Source organism: Emys orbicularis, chromosome 5 (assembly GCF_028017835.1).
Source record: "Emys orbicularis isolate rEmyOrb1 chromosome 5, rEmyOrb1.hap1, whole genome shotgun sequence".
In the NCBI taxonomy this organism is placed as follows: domain Eukaryota; kingdom Metazoa; phylum Chordata; order Testudines; family Emydidae; genus Emys; species Emys orbicularis.
In genome coordinates this window covers 70,435,558-70,462,638 of record NC_088687.1, presented here as the reverse complement: position 1 = coordinate 70,462,638, position 27,081 = coordinate 70,435,558, and the positions used below count along the sequence as shown (strand labels likewise).

The following is a 27,081-nucleotide window of genomic DNA, read 5'->3' as shown; positions in this document are numbered from 1 at the left end:
TCATCCATTTGTTTTGTTTTAGTTTATTTACAAAAAAGCCAGCTGAAGCTCAGCAAAGACATTTATTTTAATACATTTACATTATGATACTCATATCTTTAAAAGAGAGCAAGCCATGCTATGCATGTTTTGAAAGAGTCCAGAAACAGTCCCAAACTCAAAGTCAATGAAAACAAGAATTTACATGGAAATTGTCAGTATTTGAAGCAATGGTGTTGTATGAGACAATTTCTATTTTTGAACAATCCTGCAACAGTTGACTAGTTTGTATAATTCTCAGTTCATGGTTACTTACTTCATTCCCTTCTAATTCAAAAAACTCAAACTTCATTGAAATTCTGTATTGAGTGGGAGCAACCACCTGCCACACACAGTTTTTGTTTGGAGGATATTCTTTGGGCCATCCTGGCGTGGTTATAGTCCCATTTAGCTTTGTCAGAAGTCCCCCACAAGCAGCTGTAATGTAAAATGAAAAGGAAGCACCTCACTTATTTGCAGGCTCCTCTGAAACCACATTTTGTTATTAACAGAAACATATGAAGTAAGAGATTCAGCCCTCTCAGACATTATTTGTATTACAGTAGTACCCAGAGAGACCAATCATGATCAGGGCTCCATTGTACTATGACACGAACACAAGGAAATAATAGTCCCTGACTTCAACAGCTTACAATCTAATTTAAGACATTTGAGTGCATTGAAACACTACACAACACTTTATATCACATTCACCCTTTTCTCTCTCACCCAGTTCCATATACCCCCACAATCCTCCCAGATCCTGTCTCTTCATCTGTATTTCCCAGGCTCCATGGGACACATCACTCTCTGCTTCCCTCACCCCTTCTCCTCTACACACTTTATCCCTGATGCAAAATCTGTAAGGATGAAAGATTTCAGCTGTCCTTTCAGCATAGGTTGTATAAATGTGCCTTCTCCTTGCCAAAGGGGCTCTTCCCCCAGTGATGGTTTATTAATGATCTGAATGATGGGATGGATTGCACTCTCAGCAAGTTCCCGGATGACACTAAGCTGGAGGGAGAGGTAGATACACTGGAGGGTAGGGATAGGGTCCAGAGTGACCTAGACAAACTGGAGGATTGGGCCAAAAGAAATCTGATGAGGTTCAACAAGGACAAGTACAGAATACTACACTTAGGACAGAAGAATCCCATGCACTGCTACAGGCTGGGGACCAACTGGCTAAGCCTTTTCTGCAGAAAAGGACCTGGGAATTACAGTGGACAAGAAGCTATATATGAGTCAACAGTGTGCCCTTGTTGCCAAGAAGGCTAACAGCATATTGGGCTGCATTAGTAGTATTGCCAGCAGATCGAGGGAAGTGATTATTCACCTCTATTCGGCAATGGTGTGGCCACATCTGGAATACTGCATCAAGTTTTGGGCCCCTCACTATAGAAAGAATGTGGACAAATTGAAGAGAGTCCAGTGGAGGGCAACAACAATGATTAGGGGGCTGGGGCACATGATTTATGAGGAGAGGCTGAGGAAACTGGGCTTATTTAGTCTGCAGAAAAGAAGAGTGAGGAGGGAATTGATAGCAGCCTTCAACTACCTGAAGGGGTGTTAAAGAGGATGGAGCTAGACTGTTCTCAGTGATGGCAGATGACAGAACAAGGAGCAATTGTCTCAAGTTGCAGTGCGGGGAAGTTTAAGTTGGATATTAGGAAAAACTATTTCATTAGGAGGATGGTGAAGCACTGGAATGGGTTACCTAGGGAGGCGGTGGAATCTCCATCCTTAGAGGTTTTTAAGGCCTGGCTTGACAAAGCCCAGGCTGGGATGACTTAGTTGGGGTTGGTCCTGCTGAGCAGGGGGTTGGACTAGATGACCTCCTGAGGTCTCTTCCAACCCTAATCTTCTATGATTCTACGGTGCTCAGGTATTACTCATGTACAAAGGTTACTTTTGTTAAAAATACAGCTGTTCAAATAATATGGTGAAAAAATCAGAATGTATTTGGGAATAAATTATCCAAATTCTATTCTACGCTCTCTTATTCATGGGGTTCATACTATTATTCACAAATATTTACACAGTCATTAGGTGTTTCTAAAATATAGTGAATACAGAAAGTTTCATTGCTTCACCTTTTTTCAGAAGAATTTCTGCTAACCTTATTAGTCATTCATTATTCTCCTGTTAAAAAAATTCAGTCATCCAATCAGGCCGCAGAAGTGTACCATATGACCAAACATACAGAACAAATAGGAAGGAGTGACTAACTTTTCAGCCTGAGGGTCAAACTCCTATTTCAAAAAAGTCAAGTCAAAAGGCACAAGCAATATTTTGGAGGCAGATTCTTTACCCTGATTCACTCCATTTGTGAAACTCAGGCATTGCTAAGGAACCTGAAACCACCTATACGTACTCCCCCACCCAGCATGGGGGTATAGAACCAGCATATCAGCTCCTAGTGGTGCAGAAGGTGAGTTGAAAGCTGGATGTTGGCTGGAACATACTGCACGCTGGTTATTTCCATCTGGTTTAGAGAGCCTTGGGGATCATGGTCAGTTGGCACAAGTTAGACAGATCCCTAAGCTGCTCTAACCTGGGGTGGGACAAGAATGAGGGGAGCTGCAAGTGTCACACCCCAAGGAATCCCTCCCTCAGGGTCCCATGGGGAGGCAAATCCCAATTGGTAATGAAAATTTGTCACACAAGTGGCTGTTCATCCTCAAGTTCTCCTTTCTTTTCCTTCTCCTGGATTACCCTGAGTGACTGTGTCAGGAAGGAGGCAATGGAGTAGCCAGAGTTAGTTTCCTACCTTCTCTGAAATATAGCCAGAGGGGAAGCTGTTGAGCAGGTACACCAGGGAAGGGACAGCAGCTCTCAAGAGTGCTTCCAGCTCTCATCAGAGCTGCTCCTGGTTCTGTATGGGAGCAGTGGGAGGTAATTTCTCCTGAACGGTCTGTTTTAGGGAGTTTTCTGCAAGACCCTCCTCTCTTCCCTAGTCTTTACTGATTGAGATAGGCACCCAGACAAAAAAACACTTTTTTACAATTGGATTGGGATACACTTGTTCTCGCTTCCAGTATGAATCAGCAGACAAGCCCTGCATCTCCATGCAGGATCCTGGAACCAGACATCCCATGTCATAATGCGTATTTGGAATATAGGGTATTTTTCATGTGTATGTTGAGGAATTTGAAACAAAACATCATGATGGACTCTTATGAGCCATAGTACTCATCATGTCAATGAGCTATGCATACTGAGAATGTCTCATACATTTCTAATACTATCTTTAAAATAAAGCTCAAGGAAACTAAATACAAAATAAATAATGAATGTTACTGTCATAAATCTGGTTTAATCCCACAATATCATAGAATTCAGAGATAGTACCCATTAACTCCATCTAAAGAGAACCACATCACTGGGCAATGTTCTCAGACCGCTTACAATACTTAGGCAAAATAGATGAAATAAGGATGGTCTAAAATGTCTCATGTCTGAATTTACTAGTATTTGTGAATTAGCATATGATTATCGCTATTTTAATGACCGTAGTACTGAGCATCATTTAGTGTGCATATATTCAGTGTTATGGGCACTTAATCTAATCCTAGTTTTGCAATATCTTCCATTTAAGGGCCTTTTTGCTTTCTTCAGATGATTATTAAATCTAGTTTCCTTGCTTTTAATAAAAAGCTTTGATATCAGATTATATTTCAAACATGACTTTTTAAAATGAAACGATAAGTAAAAGGACACTTTAAAATAACAGTAGAAACCCATTGCAAATCATTAAATTTTGGCAAACGAGGGAGCAAGTGAACAAATGTAGTTATAAAAGCAAGGATAACAAGTGGGTTGTAGCCCACGAAAGCTTATGCTCTAATAAATTTGTTAGTCTCTAAGGTGCCACAAGTACTCCTGTTCGTTTTTACAGACACAGACTAACACGGCTGCTACTCTGAAACATATCACAAACCAGTATTTCATTCATTTGACAAGTGAAGCTTAGTTTTAATTACAATACATTGTAGCAATGTATATTTATGTATGGAGTAAATTTATGTCAGATAATTTTATAAGAATAATGAAGTCTTTGAAATATGAGATCTCAGTGTGTTGCTATGCTGTTAAATCCTTCCTAATACACACAGAGAAACTGCTCTTTTCTGAAGGCAAATTATGTAGTGTATAGATCAGTGAGGTGTGAATTAATAAGGTTCTACTGTACATAATTTTCCAGTTGAATAACAATAAAACTTGAACAGGATAAATTGGTAATTAATACTAAATGAATAAGACTATTATAGACAGACATTGTACTGTGGAGGATATTTTTCAAGCTGCATGCCAATACCTATACTCACTAATGCATAAGCTTTAGTACGCAAAAAATGGCTTTATAAAATGACATACCTTATAAATTTTAGGACTTCTTTAAATTAGCAGCATACTGTACCTTCACAACTCTTTTTGTCAGGTCCAAGTTCATAGCCAGGATCACAAGCACACTGATAACTGCCCAAGGTATTCACGCACCGCTGTTCACAGCCCCCCTTGTCAGGTTTGGCACATTCATCTTCCTCTATGAAGACATAAAAGAATGGAAAAGGCATTAATTAAAAGTCTTTACCTTCCTCATCTCTATTTGTTGAACAGATTGATATTATCTGCAGCAAGTGGTGTGCATGCCATTGAACTTGTCTATATACAGGGCCGGCTCCAGCATTTCTGCCGCCCCAAGCAAAAAAAAAAAAAAAAAGCCGCGATCGGCGGCGGCAGTTCAGCGGCAGGTCCTTCGCTCCTAGAGGGAGTGAGGGACCTGCCGCCCCTGAATTGCTGCAGGTGCCGCCCCTCTCCCTTGGCCGCCCCAAGCACCTGCTGGTTAAGCTGGTGCCAGGAGCCGGCCCTGTCTATATAGCACATCATCTCCACTGACTGGAGCATTTTTAAAATCTTAAAGACCTGAAACTGGGTAAATAAAACGTATGTTCCTCTTTTCCACTACAATAGCAACTGACAGCTACAGACCTAATTTATAAGCACTTTGTGGCCAGCATACAATGATTTAGGCAGCAGCAATCTAAAGGTTGTGTAAAGTACTGAGAGAATGATTGGAAATCCTCAGCAGGGTCACTTGAAGGGCACTTTTATCTCCAACAGAATGAATTTGTACGTTATCCTGAACTCATACTCAAAACCAGATTAACAGAATCCTCAAATCCCAGTTTTCATTCTACTGATATTAAAGTAAACAAGATGCATCAGAAAAAATGGAATACAGCATTATCTCTGCTAGCTGTGAAACATGCTCATAATATTCATGCTCAAATACGCCTGAGATATAATATATATCATTTCCTTGCACAGTGGCAAATATGAAGAATATTCTCATTTGAAATAAACACTGACAATTATTTTCTCCTCTCCCACATCTGTACAGAGTGAAAACTGATGGTAAGGGCTAGATCATCACTAGCACTTTGTGGCTGGGCAAGAGAATAATACGGGAGAGTAGGTTACCTGTACCATGGGTTCCAGAGGGAATCCAGGTCCACGCAGCTTCTACATCCATACCCTGTGCACACAGGCATCAGCATCATCATTATTATTAATAATAATAAATACAGGGAGGACTGGATGGAGCCTTGGCTTCATGCTCCCACCACATTAATGGAGTGACTGTGAAAGCACTGGCATGGCAAGTGATAATACTACACCAGGCACTAACCCTGCTGCAGTTTATTTCCTCCCTGGAGCAATGAGGAGACTGAAAGGCAAATTGTGACTCTCAAAGTCAAAATACGCTTCCTGAGCTCTTCCCGGGACAACTCCAGTATGCCCTTGCCCTTGCTGGTGGTGGATAATAAAGTGACAATGACTTAAGCGATTAGAAAGAATGATACATTTTCTATTTAAGAGAAAGCACAAACATTCATAATAATGAACCTCTCAGACAATACCATTCCTATTCAAATTTTATTCTTTCAATTATTTTTTATAGACTTGCCAACATAATATTCCTCTAAACATGTTTAAGAGGAGTGATTACATCTCTATCAAAATTCAACCAATCATTCGAAGAAATTAGAAAGACAGACTGAGTTTGATTTTTCACCCCCTTGCGCCTTGGGTAGTCATTTACATGTGTGCAGAGTGAGTGTAAAAACACTGCCATTTTGATCGGTTAACATTTTACACCCAGTTTGCCTAGGTACTGACAACTGAATAAAAAAGAGGTAGTAAAAGGTAGTGAAAAATCAGGCCTCTAATGAGAACAGAAACTAAAATAATATTAATTTTGTATTCTACCAATATTACATCCTTAATGTTCTCTGTAACAGAGCAGACAAACATCGTAATTCTTCTATATTTCAATACTATATGACAGTCAATCCCCATATAATACATACCTTTAAAAAAATTAGCAGCAAACCCTGCTTTGTTAACTGTTCCATCAGAAACAAACTTCATCCACAGGGTATTAGAGGTAGCTCTAATATCTTCTGGCTTATCATAGCCACAGAAATGGCCAATCAAACGACTATTTTCACTGGTTCCATCTCGGACTTCTAAGTAGTCATAGGCACAGTTGTCATGTCTTTCGATCTGTAAATATACAACAGTGCTCTGTTTAACCATGGACTAACACTCCTTTATGTTAAGTGGAATAGAAAATGTTCTTTCCTTTGGAAGACCATATCTATGGTCATAGAGAGTATAACAACTGATGGGAGAAAAAAGAAATGTTCTTGATAGGTCTGTGTGTTACTACACTCACTTTCATGAACAGAAGCAAAATCCATTGAGATGTTGATAAGATACAATAGCTTAATTGCAAAAAATCAGCTGTCTAAATAGCTACAAAACAAGGCCCCATGTACTTCACAGTAAGCTTGATCTAAACTCTATGGAAGACCTGGTTTCTGCACAATCTAGTGCAGAAGACTAGTGATTCAGTGGCAGTTTTTGACAAATAAAGAAATTTAAATTTTATTGAACTGAATATAAAAATGAACTATAATCAGGAAAGTATTATTTTTTTGTTATTTAATTTGATGTTAAATTCAATTTATTTTATGCTATCCTTTCATTTTCAATGTAGTGCAAAATTCTGCATTACTGCTTTCACCCTGCATAACTACATTCTAGAATTTGATGTGGGAAGCTAGATGTACTGGCAGTGAATAAAGTTTTAGGCACCTAGAGAGTGTGGGAGGCAGACTGGAATTACCCACATTTGCTGTTAAATGGTGAGCAATGAAATAATTAATAGTAATGACACTTAAAATGTCATCATTACATCTCTGAAGCTGTTAAGTTTCCTGTTTCACTTTGGAGACTCCTGATTTCAGGTGACCTCTCTTGACTCTTCCAGGCAGCTGACTGAACCTTTGATATATAACGGGAGAACCCGAGCAGGACTAGAAATATGTGGGTAGGACATCTCATCCACACATCCTGCCAGAAGACCTCAGACCATAGACACAATTTTGTGTATGTCTTAGGTTAGAGTGCCTCACGCTCCCTACCTAGTAGTGTGTAGAGCACCTGTCAGAGTGGGAGTTGCAGCAGAGAGTAAAGCAGCAGTAGGACCTGGAGATGAGCCTTATGATCTTATATCCCAGGTACTGCAGATAGACTCCCAGAGAGAGAGAGAGAGAGAGAGAGACAGACAGACAGACAGACAAAATATCCCCCTAATGCAACCAGAACTTTTACGGCTGCTTTACTTTAGGATTACCCCATGGTTTTAGAATTATGGAATACAGGTGCATGGAATCCTGCCTATAAATAAATTAACTAAATCCAGGAGAATAAAATTATATCTTCTGAGAAAACCTGTTATACAAACAAATGGCAGGATTTGTTTTAAAAGGAGATTTCTTAGTTAAGCAGAAGGCTCAAATCAAATCTATTAACAGAACCACCCTTTTAAAAAAATACAAGCAAACTAAATCTCATCCCCAAATGGATTTTTTTGTAATATGGAATTAAACCTATTAATATATTCTATGACAGTTTTGCTGTTCATTCATTTGGTTGCTGAAATACTATACCTACTGTGTATTATGAGCAGAACTAAGAAGCTTTTGCTTAGTACATTAGGATTTCTGATTCTTTTATGCTCAGTTTTGTTTATTTCATTTTTTAAAAAAAAGAACAAATTTTGTCCCTCTTGTACAAAACTTGTCCATTTTCTTATCTAAGTCTCCAATATTGCATACATTTAAACATACACATAACTTTCCCCATGCAAGCAGTCCCATAGAAATGAGTAGGACTACTCACATGAGTAATGCTACAGGGGCTTATGTGTTTCCAAGCTCAGGGCCTTAATTAATTACAGATATCCATCTAGGCATTTTGATCATGAGCAGTACCAGAACCAGAGTTAGGATGGTGAGTAAGAAATATCATAACAACCTGGGGCACAATTATCGCTGCACTGACTTCAATAGGAGTTTCACGTGCACAACTAATGTTGTGGTCATGCATGTGTCTATCTGAGCACCAGTTTTTCAGAGATTTAGAGGGTAAATTTTAAATGTATTTCGCATTCCAATTTTTTTTAAAGTTATTAAATTGACAACTTTTTAATGTTAACAATTACAATATGCAATTCTGTTAGCATTATTGTATTAACAGTAATAGAGTAAAAAGCTATTACATTCAGACGTAGGGGCTATCGGCCTGCTCCAAAGCCCATTAAAATCAATAAAGGGTCTAACTGTATTATATTTTGTCCACAGTTCATTTTTACAGGAGCATAAGTCATTCAGCAATTCAATTTTTTTTCTCTGATAGAGGAACATTGTTCCACTCTGTAGGGGAGTTTGGAAAATACTTTTATGGGCCAAATTCAGCTCTAAATTACATGTGCCCAACTCCCATTGAAGTAAAACACTAGAATTTCCTTTCTGAGCATCACCTTTCATTTTTGGCAGAGGAAGAAAGATAAAAATCTATTTTGGGCAGTGGTAAGTTGCTAAACATCTAAGACTATAAAAATCAACCAACTTATAAAGTGCTATTGATTTACACCAAACATTCAAGTAAGGTGATCATTTGACTAGATTAATTTATTTTTAGTTCAATACCACTGCAAGTGGTTCCAATACTAATAATCTTTAGAGATTAACTAGTTACAACCTGAAATACAAACCAGAAGTTAAATATAGTGTTTTTGGACAAGTAATAAGTAACTTTAAAACCCTTTGGCAACAAATAAAAAGAACTGATTTGAACTGTGTTTTCCTTATCTGAGTCTCATATTTTAGGACATTATGGTGTTGTGTTATCTGGCAGCGCTGCTGTGCAAAGACTTGCTATGCTAAACTACAAAAGTCTGCTATGCTTCGCAGTATAGAGTTTGATCCAACACCCATTTAAAGTAATGGAATGACTCCCACTGAGTTCAGATTGGGCCCATAAACCTTGTTTATTGGAGGGTTAAAATGTCATTTCTTCAAATTACATGTGGGTGAAGAATATGGAAATTGTTAGTAAATAAATAAAACATATTTTAATTTTTACAGCAAAAAAAAATGTAGTTGTGTTGGTAGCATCAGCAGCTGAAGGCTCCTGAAGAAAGTCAGGGCAGCATGACAGAATGAGGATGAAGGAAAGCCAGAGAAACCCCCTCGATGGAGGCAGCAGAAGTGGCCAGAATGGGGTCTCCAGGTGAGACTGCTTCAAGTGGCCATGGGGACCCAGAGAAACTGGTTGGATATGGTCCAAAAGAGGTTACGACAGGTGGGAACTTGGCAGGACACTGACCCATCCTCCCAAACCAACCTGTTCTATATTATCTCTTCCTCTCATGCTCAAATAGTGTCTCACAAGGTGAGTTAGAGGTGGGTTCTCACCAGATCTAATGGTTTGGTGAGACAAGCAGCTCAACTCCAATTCAGCTTTCTCACATTTAGTGTTTATACAGTGTGTGGCAAGTGGTGAAGTAAAAAGTAGGGATGCACAGAACTCCAACTTTCCTTCCCCGTCTGGAGGTAACACCACTGGCAGAACAGTCTGGATTCTTATTTTCAAAAATTTTACTGTCTCAGACAGTTTCTCAGAATTTATTTTTCAGCCCCAGAATAGTCAATAGCCTAGTGGTAGAGCTCTCACCTTGGATGTGGAAAATTCAAGTTCAAATCTTTGTTCTGCATGATTTGGACTAGCAACTTGGGACTCCCACATTGCAAGTGAATGCCCTACCACTGGGCTATAAAGTCACTCTCTCTTCTGACCCAATGAATAATTATTTATACAAAGTGGAACATCTCCAGCTGGAGAGACTCCGAGAGATTGAGAGAGACTGATTAAGTGGAGTTAATTATGCTAATATTTATGCTGCTCTGCCTAAACATCACATAGTACAATTCCTCTATCAGTGAGCTAAAGAAGAGCAGGTAATCCTACACTATGCAGAAGCTGCAATGCCCACAGCAGGCTAAACAAGATGACTCAGTGATAAAGTCTGAAGTTCTTGGCTTTTCTGGGGATTTAATTATAGACTGGAGGTTATTTATAAAGTTATTTCACTGCATTGTGTGCAATCAGAATTTATGAAACATAAAAGCACCTTTCAAAGGACAAACAAATTTTCTCACAAACACAGTGTAATAACTTCTGTCTGCCCTTTACTATTTTTGGACACAGGGACTTCTGATTTTTAAATCACTTTTCTGTTTTGCTGGGCAATGCACCGAGTATATAGAAATAAAGTGACATATTGGAACTCATATTTGAGATAATTTTGCTACAGAACTGTTATCTATTTAAGGATATCTGATACCTTTTGTCATTAGCAACAGAACATTCAAAATTTTTCTTTTACAGATACATACGTTGCCTACAATAAACCTTTAACACTCATGAATTAATACATTTGGGGGGGGGGGGTGGATTACAGTTCAGCCATAAGTATATCCAATATTGATTGCATTTCTTTTTTTCATTTTATCTATTCTTTGAAATCTTTTCCAAACACTTGCTGTCTCTTGAGTTTTCAGCACAAGAGGAGGTGAAGCAAAATTTCTTGAAAGAAGGAGTGAAACCAAGTTATGAGTGGCTTAGTAAGCTATGCTGCCAATATAAGCTTAAAGTTGGACATTGCTTGTTTCGTTTATATGCCGCAAAGGGATAATCTGTTGTTGTTTTTTTGCTATTTCAGAGAAGACCAACTGATTCCTCGCAGGTAGTAATAAAAATCAGAACCACTGCTCTATATTTTTGTTAGTATAGCTATTGCAGGAAAGGCATTCCTTGTCCATTAAACAAAGTAATCTTGTTTAACGTCAGATTTCATAGAGCTGTCCTAATCAATCCTGATCCATTATAACAGACTCTCTGTATTTTGATATAGAAAGGTATTATTAAGAACTACAGTATTACTGAAAATACTGTCCATTTAAAACAATTTTCAACTCTGAGCCAGGACAGTGAAAGCCTAACTAGCATTCAAAATGATCCTTGGGCAGGGGAAGAGCCTCCTGCCTTATGTGGTATGGAACATTAATTTAACTGACAAAAAGATAGGAGACTGCAGGTAACACCTATGAATGTTTATAATGTTTTCTAATGTTTATAATATATGGTCATTACAAATGGTAAATTTTGCCACTGAGGCCTGATCTTTTGATAATTCCATGCCAGAACTCCCATTGATTTTCAAGGGTGGTACATCACTTAAAGGCTGCAAGACCAGGAACAAGAGAGATGAAAGAGCCAGATGTTTTTTCACGGATGCACAAAGGGACTTGGGCATTGCAATGCTAAGAGTCACTTTTAGGCAGATAGGAAATCAAAGGAATACTACTGAGATCCACAAAACCTGAGTTAGTCACCTAAGCTCCCTATAAAATGAATGGAGAGAGATAGGGACCAAAGAATGCAGTCCACAAAAGCCAGCACAATAGGCTGGGAGCCACCTAAAATAGCCCCTGGGAAATGTAGATTGCAGTGGAACCAAAACTGTAATTAAATCACCAAAACGCAAGGTTTAGGCACCTAAGTATCTTTGTTAGTCTGAGCCATGGTTCCTAAACTTATACTCTAGTGAAATATTTAAACAAAAAGAGTAGACAGAACAAGTATTACTAAACTTAGCTGTGAACTTCAAACCAGCACTTATAGTATGTATAATGGGTTGTATGAAATATCAATTGCCTGTGTTAGGGACAAGTTTGCTGGCCTGTACCATTCAATAAAAATGTTTATAGAGATCCACTATAGATATGTTAAATTTGAAAAAATATGGGCTTTTAGACCATTTTAAGAATTTGGCTTTTTAAAAAATACAGTACTTGTTTCTGCATAATAAAAACAGAAAATAGTGCTTTCTTTCCAGAAAGGCATTCCTTTTTTTAAACAATTAGATTGAGAAAAGAAATAACAGCTCTATTATTTAATAGAATCCTAAAGCAGTCTTGCGAAACAGGATTATGCATTTGTCAAAAGAAACTATTGTCAGTATTTAAAACATTCCAATTCAAATAGCACAGATAACGTAAAACCCCTTTAATCTTCTTGAAAATTTCTGCAACAGGAAAGGTCCCAAGGAAAGTAAACTTCAGCAGTAGACTTTTTTTTGGGGGGGAAGGGGGGGCAGAGGAGAGAATTCTTTGTTTCTTCATTGGTTTAATGAGGATTCCCTTAAATGGCACTGTCAGTTATCCACTAGCTGGTTTGCTGAATCAGTTAAATGGCTTTACCTCAAATGCCTGAAAGGTTAATCCGACATTGTAGTTCTCTGACACTGTTATTTTCCACACACATTCCTTCATTGGTCTGTAGTCATCAGGATAATTAGGAGACTGGATCTGGCCTTCGTTTTTGTGGATCTCACCTCCACAGATTGCTGATGAGAGCATAAAACTCAATCTAAGTATATTTTCAGGACAGACATTTCCCCTTCTTCTTGAACTGACATATTTTATGTGGTGATGAAATTATACAAGAAAAAATGTACAAACTTTAAAAAGGTCAAATTGCTGAAATCAAGCTTGGTTGTATAAACTACTGCACATTTTCACAGAATATTTAATGTTTTTAATAATGCAGTACCTTTAACACTGGAGAAGACTCCGGAATCACTGATATTTATGATTTGTGACTGCTTAAAAAGGCATTAAAATTGTCACAAAATAATATCACTTTTTATATGCTTTTAGGGGTATGTAACATACATTTCTCATCAATAGCCATGTCCATATGTAGTTTATTAGCCTCAGTAAAACAGAATATTGAGACAGAAACTTCATCCTCTACATCTATGAATCTTTACCTACAAACTACGGTCTGCTCCTGGAAACACAAACATTCTGAGTTCAGTGAAACAATTCACATGAGTAAGGTTACTCAAATGCATAAGTGTTTTCAGGATTGGGGCCTACCCTCAAATACTAAACATCTACTCTTTTCTACTAAACAGTGTTAAACTGGGCTTCACTGGTATTTCAAGAAGGTATCTATTAACGTTCTCATTTACTTAAACTACAGTACATGCAAGAACAGAACCAGATTTTGTGAAGGAAGGTGGGGAAGTATAGAACAAAACATTAAATACATTTTCTCTTCAACGCTACCTCTTAAACAAGACATCCAACAAGAAATGTGCAAAACTCCCCGCTCCCAAAATTTCCCATGAGAAAGAGATAGCCACATTAAATTTCCAAGGTGTCATTAACAAAATGGACTCAATACACCTGAACTAAAGGAAAATGGAAATTTCCCTATGTTTGGTAAGCTCGGTGCAGAAATGTAGGTATGTGCTAAAGAATAGATCTCAAAATCTATTGAGAAAGTTTAAGAGAGTTTCCAACTACCATTTAATTAAGAATTTAAAAATTTGCATGATATACTTATGACCACCATTACTGATGTTATTGGAAAGGATGATGTCTGTAATGAGATCATATTGGCAATTTCAAAATTATACATCTGTGAAGTTGATGGCCCATACCAAAACAACCAAAGTGTTTTCTTAAAAAGTAAGAAACTAATTTCAGATGAAGTTAATGTAACTATTTATCAATGCCCACATTTGTCAAGATATTAATGTGTTTCTTGTTAATCGTTATCCATATGATTAAGTCATCTTTAATATTCATAGTGACTTGCCTTCATAAACTGCTGCAAAACCTTTTCCTACCCAATTGCTGCTGCTACGGAACTCTATCCACATTCTGCTGTCAGTAGATGTGAGTACTTCTGGTAGTTTGTCACCACAGAACCTGCCTAAAAACAAGCAATGAATAAGCATACTTTATGTAATCTTTCAGGACCAAATCCTACAAGCACTTACATGTGGGTTTATCTTTATAAACAGGCTTGGAAGGATTCAATTTTTATCAGTAAATGCTGATTTCACCATACACACAAATCAACAAAAATATTTCCATTGATAATAATAGATATGTACAGAAAGGCAAAGTAAGAAAAAATGTTCCTTGAGAAGTTGTTAGAGTTTGATTTAACAATATTTACTTTGTACATTTTGACATATGATGTTGACAGGGTTTAATGGTTATAAATCTTTACTTTTTAATTCTCAACAGCTACTATCATTAAATAATTATTGTCTGACCCCCCCGTTGCCTGACGCCCCCACATAATTTCCAACCATGAACATTTAAAGTCAATAAAAATGCTTTAAAATACATTGTAGAGAGATAGAGAGATTTTATTGTAATATTGTTGGTGCTATTTTTCACAATTCCCAGGCTCCTTTAGTACTATGAGACCACATGTAAAAGTCTCAGAGGGATTGCGGGGCAAGAGGGTGTTCCTCTTTCTAACCATAATGAGTCAAACGATATCATACTTCAAACCTGTCACTGATCTAGAATTGAGCATTATGCATTCTGGACCTCATACTGGAATAATGTCAGCAAAAATTGAGGAAGAATTCCAATTTTGTGGGAGAAAAAATGGTAATGTTCTCTCTCTATATTTTTTCTAAATTTAAAAATGACAGCTTTTTGAAGTAGATGGGATTAGTGGGTAGACTGCAAGTATGCTGGACAAAGACGCATAATAGATATAATTTATCATATGGATCTGCACTTTATCACATGGACATGAATACCACTACTGTATTTGTGGTAGCATGCAATATATTTCTCAAATTCCACAGAATAGCTTTGGCCTAAATTTTATTAGTTAAAAAGGCCAAAAATATATAATCCAGTTTAACAAATCTGTTGTTGTTTGCCTACATTCTACTGAAATACAACCTGAAGCAATAAGTACCCATGCCTTTAAAAAGGATGTGCATGCATGCAATACACACTACATGTCCCAGCATGCCACGGCCTGAGCATGGCATGTTGGAGTTTCAAATCTTCCCAGCTAAACCTCTATCTTTTTAATGAAAAGGGTGTCTCATGGACTGCATTATTGACTTGCAAGAAGATATTGGTGCGTTGAATGTCCATTACTCAAACTGAAAGTTCTCCTCTCGTAACCACAATAGAAAAACTACAGAGACAAAGCTGATGAGTAGAACTTTACAGCTGGTGTTCTAGTCATAGCAAGTCAGTTACCAATTATGTACACTGGTAGTGCATGCGCCACTGACTACTTACTCAAAAAATTATTCCTAAAGTTCTATCATCAAATCTATAGCAACCTAGATATTTAAAACACAGAAATACTGCATGAGCAGTTATTTTAAGTACACACATAGTTATTTGTCATGCTCAGATTCAAGCATCTACTTAATAACCTCTTGCTCCACTGAGATAAAAGTTTATTTCCTTTTTTGTTTGTTTGTATTTGTTTGTTTTCTGAAGGGGGAATTTTTATTTATTTTATTTATTTATATTTCCTGAGCATTTTGCAGTTTTTCAAAGATTTGCAAAGTTATTGTGAATAGAAAACAAGGAGTTCAATTTCTGCATGCAAACTATACATTGAACAATAGCGGAGTGGGAAAACAGTTTCATACCAAGCAGAGGTGATTTTCTCCAGTAGCCATCTCTTACTTCAATATAGTCATACCAGCAGAGACTGCTCTTGTACAGGTCCATTGTAGTAAAGTTTAAAACAATCTGCAATGCAGAGGAGAATAGCATGCCATATAATTAACTTGGTTGTAGTTAGCACTAGAATATAGACAGCCCAACCAATATGCTGTGAAACCAAAGTCATAGTGATCACCCTTAAAGTCTCGCCAATTGCCTAGATAGTTAAATAGCTAGTCCTTTGGCAGTATCCAAGTTATTTACTATAGTAAGTATAAGAGAATACTACAGGTACTGATGTAACTTTGTGTAAGGTAAACTGGCAGGCTTAAGGTTGACCACTTTAGCTTAACAGTTTCCAGAGTGTTTTTACTAAGAAATCCAAATGTGAAAGTGACAATACAGTAAAATGTTGTTCTAACATCATCACATTACATTATTGGCTATTACTTCATCCCAAGCCTTGTTCCATTCAGTGAATAGGACTTTGGGTCATTTATAACATCCCTGGGTATAAATGTCATTTATGGACATAAAATCACCACGATTCTCTTTCCCTTCCTACTTTGAGAACTTGCTCTACATTCAAAAACTATGGGGTGTGCATTCAGTGTGATGACATGACCCGTGTTGAACACAACACCATTTAAAAAAAAATTGGATACACTGTCACTTTTTGAACAAAACCTAAATAAACTTATAACAGAGTTTCACTTAGCAATATCAGAATTTGGTGTATATGTGAAACTTCAGAACTTGCCGCTTCTGACTCACGCTGAAAAGAACTGAGTACATCCATAAATACACACACATTTTTTTAGTTAATGACACAAGCATTGCTGGAGGAGCATTCAGAATAATGCATCAGAGCATCCCATTTTCTCCAGAATTATTATACCCTATATCATCATAACATGTAGCTTTTCAACTGAAATAGTTAATTGAGGCCACACATTCACAATGGCCATAGGTTGGTTCCTAGCTCACTAGCACTGCCTTAGCAATCTGGCCTACTCTATGTGAAGCTAAGTATCTCTCTCTTGTAGTGGTGGCATTGCTGTGAAATAATGGCTGTAAACACGTAAAGCATTAGGAGCATTAAAAGAAATATTACTGTAATCCATTGCTAAGGTCAAAGTTAATACATTTTGGTTTCACTTAGAACTTATTTTGGTATCCTGAAATTAACATACTTTGTAAGGGGGATAAAGGCAAGAGCACCATCACGTAACAATGATTCTTACAACCAGGTCAGATTTAAGAGAAGGTCAGCATAACAAGAAGATAAAGCATCACTCATTGCAAGTTTAGTCTGTAAAATAGTTTCTAGAATTCATAGGCTTTCATTAGCTTTCATTTTCCTTCTTTCCCCTTATTCCTTTTTTTAATGTAGGAAGTTTGATTCTGAACATTCAAACTAACGCTGGAAACGGTTCTGCACCCACGTCATATGGTTAACTCTTCATGATTTCAGTGGGAGTTACACACATGTAAATAAGGGTAAAATTGGCCCCAATGGGCAATGGGGAAAGCAGCCCACTTTATTTTCTTGCAACTGCATTTTGTTTAAGAGATCAAAAGTCTTTTTAAAACAATACCTCACTAATTCCTTACCAAAAGTATTCAACAAAAAGACTGATCCGAAGCATACTTGCACAACAGAAAATGTCATTACAGACCCTGTGCTACAGACCATTTTTCTGTGTGTCATGTGACTTTAATACTGGGTACTCAAATTTTAAATATGCTGTTAGAGAGGAAACATTTGCTACTGTGCACTAATTTAAATTTCACACTACTACAATATATTCCCATGGCAGCCAAGTACCAGCTGCGTTTGTCATTTAAAACTGTCAGGGAACTCTCTTACTCCAACTGTGTTGAGAAAAAAAAAAACATTTAAATCTGAACAACGGACCCAAATAGTCACTTAAAGGTTTATTTTCATTGCTTCAAGGTGTACTATATGTCCCTTTTTAAGGAACATACAATACAGTATTTATCCACAAATCACAATCTTTCCCAGGCAACTTGATCTTGTAATAGAAGATAAACAATTAGATATTGTAGACAAACTAATATACAGCTTAAATATAAGTGACCGAGAGCAATTGAATACCAAGAAAAGGAAAGAAGTTTCAAGTAAAGAAAAATTGGTTTCTTTCTTATTTTGGATAGCCCAATTTAAAAGTTAGGCAGTACTAGGGAAAAAGTTAGACAGACACTCATTTAAAACACTGGGTAAAACCTCCCCAAGAAAATGAAACAATGGGATTAAACAAAATCAAGGCTAAATGCACTGATGCACAATCTAGCCATCTTTTAATGGCTAGATTGTGCCTTTAACACAGCCCTGCACAGGGGTGGTTCAGAGCACCAGGGTAAGCATCAGAGACCCTTTCCCAGAGCTCCCTGGTGTGCTACAGGGAACATGAACTGCCATGCCCACTTAATGAGTGCAGCAGTGCTTTGTGCAGCTGTCCAGCTTCGCTGGCTGGCAGTTTGGGGTGGAGGGTGAAAACAGAGCATGCTTCTGCCTGCTCCCCATCCACTTAGGGATATTATAAACTCTGTGGAAAGCATCTTGAAAACAGACCTGCACCCCTTTAAAAGTGCAGGGACTGCAACAAATCTGACCAGTCCTTACTTGATCTTTGTGTCCCTTCCCCCTTACTGTATGGGACAGCCAGAAACTAGCATTAAATTCCTCAATCTGCAAGCAAAGAATTAATGTTTTCAGTATAAATTTGATAAACTGGAAAACATAAAACATTTAGGTCTTATTTCATCATCTCACAAATGAACAGTTGTATGAATTCCGGGTCATACAATAGAACCTCAGAGTTACAAACACTTCGGGAATGGAGGTTGTTCATAACTCTGAAATGTCTATAACTCTGAACAGAAAGTTACAGTTGTTCTTTCACAAATTTACAAATGAACATTGACTTAATACAGCTTTGAAATTTTACTATGCAAAAGAAAAATGCTGCTTCCCCTTTATTTTTTTCGTAGTTTACATTTAACACAGTACTGTACTGTATTTTCCTTTTTTTTTTTTTTTTCTGCTGCTGCTGCCTGATTGAGTACTTCTGGTTCCAAATGAGTTGTGTTGCTGACCTGTCAGTTCATAACTCTGAGGTTCTACTGTAGTTATTTCAGAAGCAGCTAAAATCTGTAATGAGGGAATATTAATCAAATTATATACTAGGCTTAAAACCTGAGCCTAGGGATCAGAACTGAATACTTTAAAATCAGTCACAATTGTTCCTGAATCTGCTGTACATTTTTCTTTATTACACTATCAGTTAACATCTTTTCATAGAAATTGTATTAATTATTTGCATTGGAAGATATAAAGTTTTAGGTAATATTTTAGCTATATTTTCATACTTCAGCTATCTATTTTTTATATGTTGAATCGCCTTTCCATTAACTTCAAAAATAAAAGTAAATATAGTCTTAATGGAAAACTAGTTCTAACAATCTCTTTCCATTAGGTAACATGCAAGTGTTGATAAGACCCAGGTTGCATTTATAAATGTCTAATTCAAAGAGATAATGAAGAACTTTAACATTTTATTCACTCAATGAATGAGATGACAAAGACCTTTGTTATGGGAAACACACCATATCAGAACTATAGCTTCTTGTAATATTTCTACAGGATTCCTTCAATGCTACTGTATTAGGTTTTATGACTGTTGAACTACTGAGCTAAAAATGGCATGATTCGTGGTCAGAAATCAACATGAATATATTTAAGGTTCCATTTTGCAACTCTGCAGAAATCTGGAGAGCTGGAGACAAGGCAGAACAACAGTTCAAGGGGACAGGATGACTGAAAGTCTCCAGAGAAAGACAATCAATGAACATTTGTCAGCACAATTAAGAAATTATTGGTTACGTAAGCAAAGTCAATCATGCCATTGCAGCCTCAAATAGAATAATATATCACACCTCTTATTTGCTGGGATGAGAAAGAACAAAATACATTGTGGAAACAGGGCTATTCTATATATTTCTGCAAGGACTTTTTTTAATTGAATATTACTTTCATAATAGCTGAGGATTAGTTGTCCTATTTAAGCATCCATATAAAGGCTAAAGGAAAAATAGAGAATATTGAATATTGCATATTGCACATATGGTACAGTTTAGCCCCCTATGCTAACTAAATCCTCGGAGTCAGAAAGCAGGGATTCACCCTTCAGATGGCAGTGTTTGTTACCAATACCACCCTTGCAACCTCATCCCTCTTAATTTCCTACCACCAGTGACCTCATAGAGGATCTGTGTTAGCATAAGTCAGTGTGGATTCTGGAATGAATATAGGGAAAAAGTAACACCCCACCAAAACTCCCACCAAACTATGTTGAAACAATATACTGTTCAGTCCAAAGAAACCAGAGCGCGAGAAGCCAGGAAGTTTGGAGTTAAGACTTCTCAGTCCATCATTAGGTCACATCTTATTTTAGGGGCAAATGAGTATGAATGCAAAATCCCAAAACAAATGGCACTTAACATTATTGTACCATTTATTTCAGTGTTTAAAAGCAAAGGAAGTAAAATACAAACATAATTATGTCTCACTTGTTCCTTCATAGGGAATACAATGAAATAAGAGACTGATGTTCTATCAAAACAACAAGGAGTCTGGTGGCACCTTAAAGACTAACAGATTTATTTTGGCATAAGCTTTCGTGGGTAAAAACCTCACTTCTTCTGTTCTACCATCATCCATATATTTTTGATGAAATGGACCTAAATATCTGTTTCTGAGACATTGTGTTGTGTATGTCAATTAATTCTTAGACCCTGATTCTGCCAACCCTTGCTCACATTAAGTACCTTACTCTACAAGTATTCCCATTTATTTCAAGTAAGGTACAACTTAGTGTGAAATGAGGCAGAAATGAATCCTTTGATTTTAATACATGGAACACTTACACAAAATGTACATATTCTGCTCTCAGCTGCTACACAAATCAATGGATATTGTTTCAGAGCCTGATGATGGAGTTGAGACTGATAAATACTATATGTCATATCAAAGTATATTTAGGGAATCATTCTCTGTCCTTCATCTGTTTTTTGTCTTCTTATACTGTAAGATCTTCAGGACAGGCGCTCTCTCTTGCTATGAGTTTGTACAATGTCTAGCATAATAGGCCCCAATCCTAGTTGGGGCCTTTGGGCTCTGCAACAACATTATAAATATATTATAATAAACCTAAGGTCCTTAGAGCCAGTCATATGAAATTGCATATGTGCTAGAAATCCTCAGAAAGAACCGCTTTCTAAGTTAAACAAAACAGCAATGATTAAACCCTAAAACTTTATATATTTATTTATTTTACTGGAGAAAAGAAAAGAACGTAGGGCATTAAATTTTTGCGATGATAGCATTAACTGTGTTGCAGTGCAGGTAGTGGGGATGTAAAATTATCCCTCCAGATGTATTTGCTTCCTTTGTGCAAACCTTCTCCTATTCAGACGTTTTTATTTGCCACTCCCTACCAGCCTGCAGTGCCACCAACATCCTCCGAGCATTTGAGACTGCTTATTTTTCATCCTGTTTCACGTGCCTGCCAACAGGAGGAGTAATACATTCCAAAAGGCTTTGCTTTTATTCATAACAATGGCAATAGCTCTCACATCTCTCTGGGATCTATCAGTGCATCAGAAAACAAACATGTTCATTAGGCTGAAGAGACACAGACCTTGAGAGAACTAAGAATATAGTAATTTTGTTTTAAGAGAAGGAATGGGAGAGCAGGGCATGGCCTGAATGCAATATCTGGTGGAGTATGGTGGATTTGGGATTTTTTTTACTCTAGTATGAAGGGTGCTTCTTAGTTCTTATAGCTCTCTCTTCAAAGCTGTATCAGTTTGCTTAATATTGCCCTCCTAATACCCTTTCCATCTCTTTAAAATGTACTTGTGTATTTTTTTCTGCACATTTTGTCTGTGGGAAAACTCTCCATACCTCCCTTCATCCCACTTGGAGGGAGATCAATATCCTAGTAAATAAATGAGAACAAAATATGGTAAAAGCTGGAATGCCCTAGAAAAGAAGAGCCGGCTTGTGCCTTTAATATCACAGAAACTTTGTGAAAGGAAGCCTCATTTTCTTCACCTACTTAGTACCAGCCCAATAATTTTCTCGATCCATTTTTTCTAAAATTTACACCCAGGCTGAGAACTTGGACTCTGCTTCAGCATCATGCAAACTTTCACAATGAAACAAACTCCTGAAATCAAGGTATACAAATTCTCCACTAGAACACCACCAGAGAACACTTACAATGATACATTTAAAACTCTTGTAGCTTCTTCTTACTTTCCATTGTATTATATTCAATTTACAAATATAAACCCACTGACTGCATTAAAAGTGCTGGTATTAGGTAGGCTGCACAGTCAGTCTGGGTTTCCCCATGCTGCACAACCAGTGTGCCTCAGCCCCATCCTGGAAGGATCATCCATGCAGATGAGAAGGTATTTGAAACTCCATGCCCATTAAACCCCTCTGCCTTTAGGTTGAGGCTGTCAATGGGGGCGCAAGTTTTGATGGGTTTTGGGTTTTTGATGGGTTTTTGTGATATGAACATCTACCTACTAAGAAGTGGACTAAAGCCATGAACTTATTTCATTTAAACAACCATCAGATGGCAACAACCTTGAGCGTCTAATCACATGGGCCAAAATCAAATCAATTGCCTACAGTTCAAAGTCTGTAACATATTGGCTCAAGGGATTGAATTGGTTCCTGATATTATGCAAACTTTAAAAAAAAAGTAAAAAGAAAAGCTAAATAATCAGGGAAGAATATCTTTTAGAAAAGGAACGCTTGTATTTATTTTGAGGGACAGAGGTGGTGAAATAATGGTTAAGTACCTTCTCCCCTGGGGTAACAGAGATTCGCCATATACAGTGTGTGTAGGAAGGATAACCATTTGGAAATCCTGGAGAGGAAAAGTTGCCTGTAGATTCTTGCAGTGTTTCTCCACATGCTGAAAGAAACAGAACATGGTAAAAACAGAAAAATTCATGTGTTTTATAAATATAAGGCACACAGGAAAAAGTGTCTCCTTTATAATATTTATTTAGAATTGATTTGATTCAGTACAGAGGCAGAATGAAAAGTGGTCTAGTGATGTTATGATTTAGTCAAAAGCAATGATTTAAACGAGTCTGCTATACATTTTGGTTTTATACATAGTTTTTTCTTTCCATGAACCCTTTCACTTATTTGCTGTGCAGCTGACATAACCAAAATTGCCAGAGTCTTAAAAAATGTCATGGCTGACAATCACATGGCAAAATTATACTTTATTTCTGTACAACTTTCTGAATTTACATGCAGTACCCACACCCATACCCAAATTATCTGAGAAGAACTAAAAGAAAAACACAGTGCTTAAGTGATTGACATATGAGAAATTAATCAGCAGTTTCATTTAATAATTTACATTGTCCAGCATTAAGGCTCAATATGAACTGATGTCATTCATTCATATTAGAATAGGAAACCTAAATCCTAAATTCAACAAAATCTCTTGCACAAAAATGATTTGTGGAGGTAGTAATAAAGAGAAACAAATGTAAAGACCCATAATACCAAAAGCTTTGATATTCTGTATTACTAAAGCCTTTAGCTTACCTGTCAATCATGCTGCTAGCTGCTGGGTTACTGATTAATAATTCTTTCTTCCCACTGAGCTATATCATCACAAGCTGCTGCCATTCTCTACCATTAAAGCTGATTCAAGTAGGATTCCTACACCTTAGTCAGTCATCTTTGTGACCTTCAATCAACAAGTTGTTTCACCTACTGATTTTGTAGGTGTGATCGGAGAGATGTGAACTTGAGAATATTACCCCGTGACTGACAGTGTAATCAGATCTGCAATACTTTTAAATTACAGGGCTACAGCTGCCAGCAGGTGAACCACCGTATCATCAAAATCTCAATGAATTATAAATGATCTGGAAAAACCTTTAGATAAGAGGGTACAAAGGAGGAGACTGTATTTTGAAGACAGACAATGCAGCTATAAAGTTAGATGCCTTGTTAAAATGTGTCCAAGATTTAATCTGACAATTGCATTGTAAAAGCAGGTTTAAACTCCATTCAAAGTACTAACCATGACTTCTGAAGATTTAATAGTGATTGTGATAAAGGAGAAAAAAAAGGACTCTCATTCCATCAAAAATTTCCAAGGTCAAAGTGGCATAATATTGTGTCCTTTAGGAACCAAATAGAGAAAAATCTCTTATTGCCTTTATTTTAAAAATATGTTTCTCTCTCTCTCTCTCTTTTTTAATTTACAGACAATTATGTAAAATTACATACATAGAAAAGCTACTTAAATGTTAAATAATTATTTCTGTACAAGTCATTTTTAGAGAAAATTCTCTACCATAATTAACAAGAGTTTATTTTAACTCAGCATGAAAGAAAGTTCAAATAAATTGCAGAGTACTGTACTGGATTTCCCTAGTGCTGACTGATATGAAACCAAAGCGTTGCCTACAGATTTAAAAGAAGCCTCAGGACACAATAATATTACTTCAAATGCAATGAAGCAGAACCAGAATGGAAGCGTGGTTCTGCCCATGAGATCTGTGTGGAATTCAGGAAATTCACTGGCTCCAAAGGTACTGCACACTATCTTCAGAAGCCCTGCTCTTGCTCCTCCACCACCTTCACCTCCCCATCAGTGTGGTTTTGATGGGATTACAATGCCAAGGCTTCTCCTATTAGTTGCTTCATTCTGAACCTCTCTTGAAGAGAGGAGGTAGTGTTCTTACATGTCATGGAGAGGATGTATGTAATGCAGATCGGGCTGCTTTTCATATCAGTCTACCTAGGTAAGTATACGGCCCCCATCACCATAGTAACTAAGCACCTTTTCAGCAGATTACCCATGAGGCCCATGGGAGGATAACATATATACTGCATCTCCCACCTGTTCCCCCCCCCCAACCACACACTCCTCAAAATTCTCTCACCAGCTGCAAACCCTAATCCTGTTAAGAGTGCTCCCGTGGTAGGATGGAGCTACAGGGGTCTCCTCCTCTTCCACAGGTACAAGAGTTCGGTATGGAAGAATCCAGGCCTTTGCTTAAAAATAATCTTTCATGGTAAATTACCAAACTATATATTATTTACCTGAGAGACACAAACAACTATCTTCAAATAACGATGCATCTCCCAGAGAACCTGAACTGCTGTAGTCTCCCCTGCTTCTATAAGGTGGATAGAAAGCTGGCTAAATCGTCGGGCTCAATGGATAGTGATCAATGACTCCATGTCTAGTTAGCAGCCGGTATCAAGCGGAGTGCCCCAAGGGTCGGTCCTGGGGCCGGTTTTGTTCAATATCTTCATTAAAGATCTGGAGGATGACGTGGATTGCACCCTCAGCAAGTTTGCAGATGACACTAAACTGGGAGGAGTGGTAGATACGCTGGAGGGTACGGATAGGATACAGAGTGACCTAGACAAATTAGAGGACTGGGCCAAAAGAAATCTGATGAAGTTCAACAAGGACAAGTGCAGAGTCCTGCACTTAGGACGGAAGAATCCCATGCACTGCTACAGACTAGGGACCGAATGCCTAGGTAGCAGTTCTGCAGAAAAGGACCTAGGGGTTACAGTGGACAAGAAGCTGGATATGAGTCGACAGTGTGCCCTTGTTGCCAAGAAGACTAACAGCATTTTGGGCTGTATAAGTAGGTGCATTGCCAGCAGATCAAGGGACGTGATCATTCTCCTCTATTTGGCATTGGTGAGGCCTCTTTTGGAGTACTGTGTCCAGTTTTGGGCCCCACACTACAAGAATGATGTGGAAAAATTGGAAAGAGTCCAGCGGAGGGCAACAAAAATGATTAGGGGGCTGGAGAACATGACTTATGAGGAGAGGCTGAGGGAACTGGGATTCTTTAGTCTACAGAAGAGAAGATTGGGGGGGGGAGGGGGATCTGATAGCTGCTTTCAAGGGGGTTGAAAGGGGGTTCCAAAGAGGATGGATCTAGACTGTTCTAGTGGTACCAGATGACAGAACAAGGAGTAATGGTCTCAAGTTGCAGTGGCGGAGGTTTAAGTTGGATATTAGGAAAAGCTTTTTCACTAGCAGGGTGGTGAAGCACTGGAATGGGTTACCTAGGGAGGTGGTGGAATCTCCTTCCTTGGAGGTTTTTTAGGTTAGGCTTGACAAAGCCCTGGCTGGGATGATTTAGTTGGGAATTGGTCCTGCTTTGAGCAGGGGGTTGGACTAGATGACCTCCTGAGTTCCCTTCCAATCCTGATATTCTATGACTCTATGATTCATGCCTATACATTTAGGATGTCTGTTGTTAACCTACAATATAGTTAAAGTCATTCCAATAATAACTACATAACAAGCGTATTACAACTAAAAATACCAAAGCAATACATTTCTGAAACTAATACAGTAACATATAAATATTTCATCATCAGTACAGTCCATACATTGAGGCTGAGTTATTAACAATATTGCAACATGTAAGGGGTGGTTTGTTTACACACAACCTTAACTTTGAACCACAAAACATAATTTAAAAAACCATTCAATAATTCAATATATACCTATAGATAGATATATACATATTACCATGTAATATATATAAGAGGACTGAAGTGTATAAGGTATATAATGGAAGTCAGTTAGGAACTCCACAGTGTATCAAAAATAGAGGGGGACACTGAAGTAACATAGGGAATCATCAGAGTTTAGCAGCCCAGTAAAGCACACAGAGCTAAGATATGGAGATTTACTCTATTCAGATCCTTAAATTATATTGTTATAAAATCAACCTCAGCCAGTTAAGCACCACAGCTCCTAAAATTTCATTTAAAGAATTTCAGTATCTACCTGGCTGAGCCACCTCTCTGAAAAGACCTAATAGTAAAATTTAAGATCCCAGATTTGGTGGTTGATTCTCCAGTGTGGTGAGGTCACTTCAGCTGCATATAAGTGGATCAAAGTGATCTCCAAGTGGCTGAAGTTTGCTCCTGACGAATTACTCCTGTACCTTTAAATTACACCCAGGCCATGTGACTGACAATCACGGAGTCCTATAAGGGGACAAACCACAACCTCCAAAA

The 27,081-nt window shown here is 37.7% G+C and overlaps 1 protein-coding gene across 2 annotated transcripts in view; it reads right to left on the bottom strand.

Annotated features, from left to right (window-relative positions):
- TLL1 (tolloid like 1) overlaps window positions 1-27,081 on the bottom strand; it is a 193,998-nt gene that overhangs the window by 33,549 nt on the left and 133,368 nt on the right. For both annotated transcript variants that reach the window (XM_065404705.1, XM_065404706.1), the window contains exons 9-15: window positions 22,848-22,963; window positions 15,932-16,034; window positions 14,104-14,220; window positions 12,696-12,841; window positions 6,393-6,588; window positions 4,439-4,564; window positions 296-456 (exon numbers count right to left, since the gene is read on the bottom strand). In XM_065404705.1, the coding sequence (XP_065260777.1) occupies window positions 296-456; window positions 4,439-4,564; window positions 6,393-6,588; window positions 12,696-12,841; window positions 14,104-14,220; window positions 15,932-16,034; window positions 22,848-22,963 (965 nt within the window). The remainder of the gene's footprint in view (window positions 1-295; window positions 457-4,438; window positions 4,565-6,392; window positions 6,589-12,695; window positions 12,842-14,103; window positions 14,221-15,931; window positions 16,035-22,847; window positions 22,964-27,081) is intronic.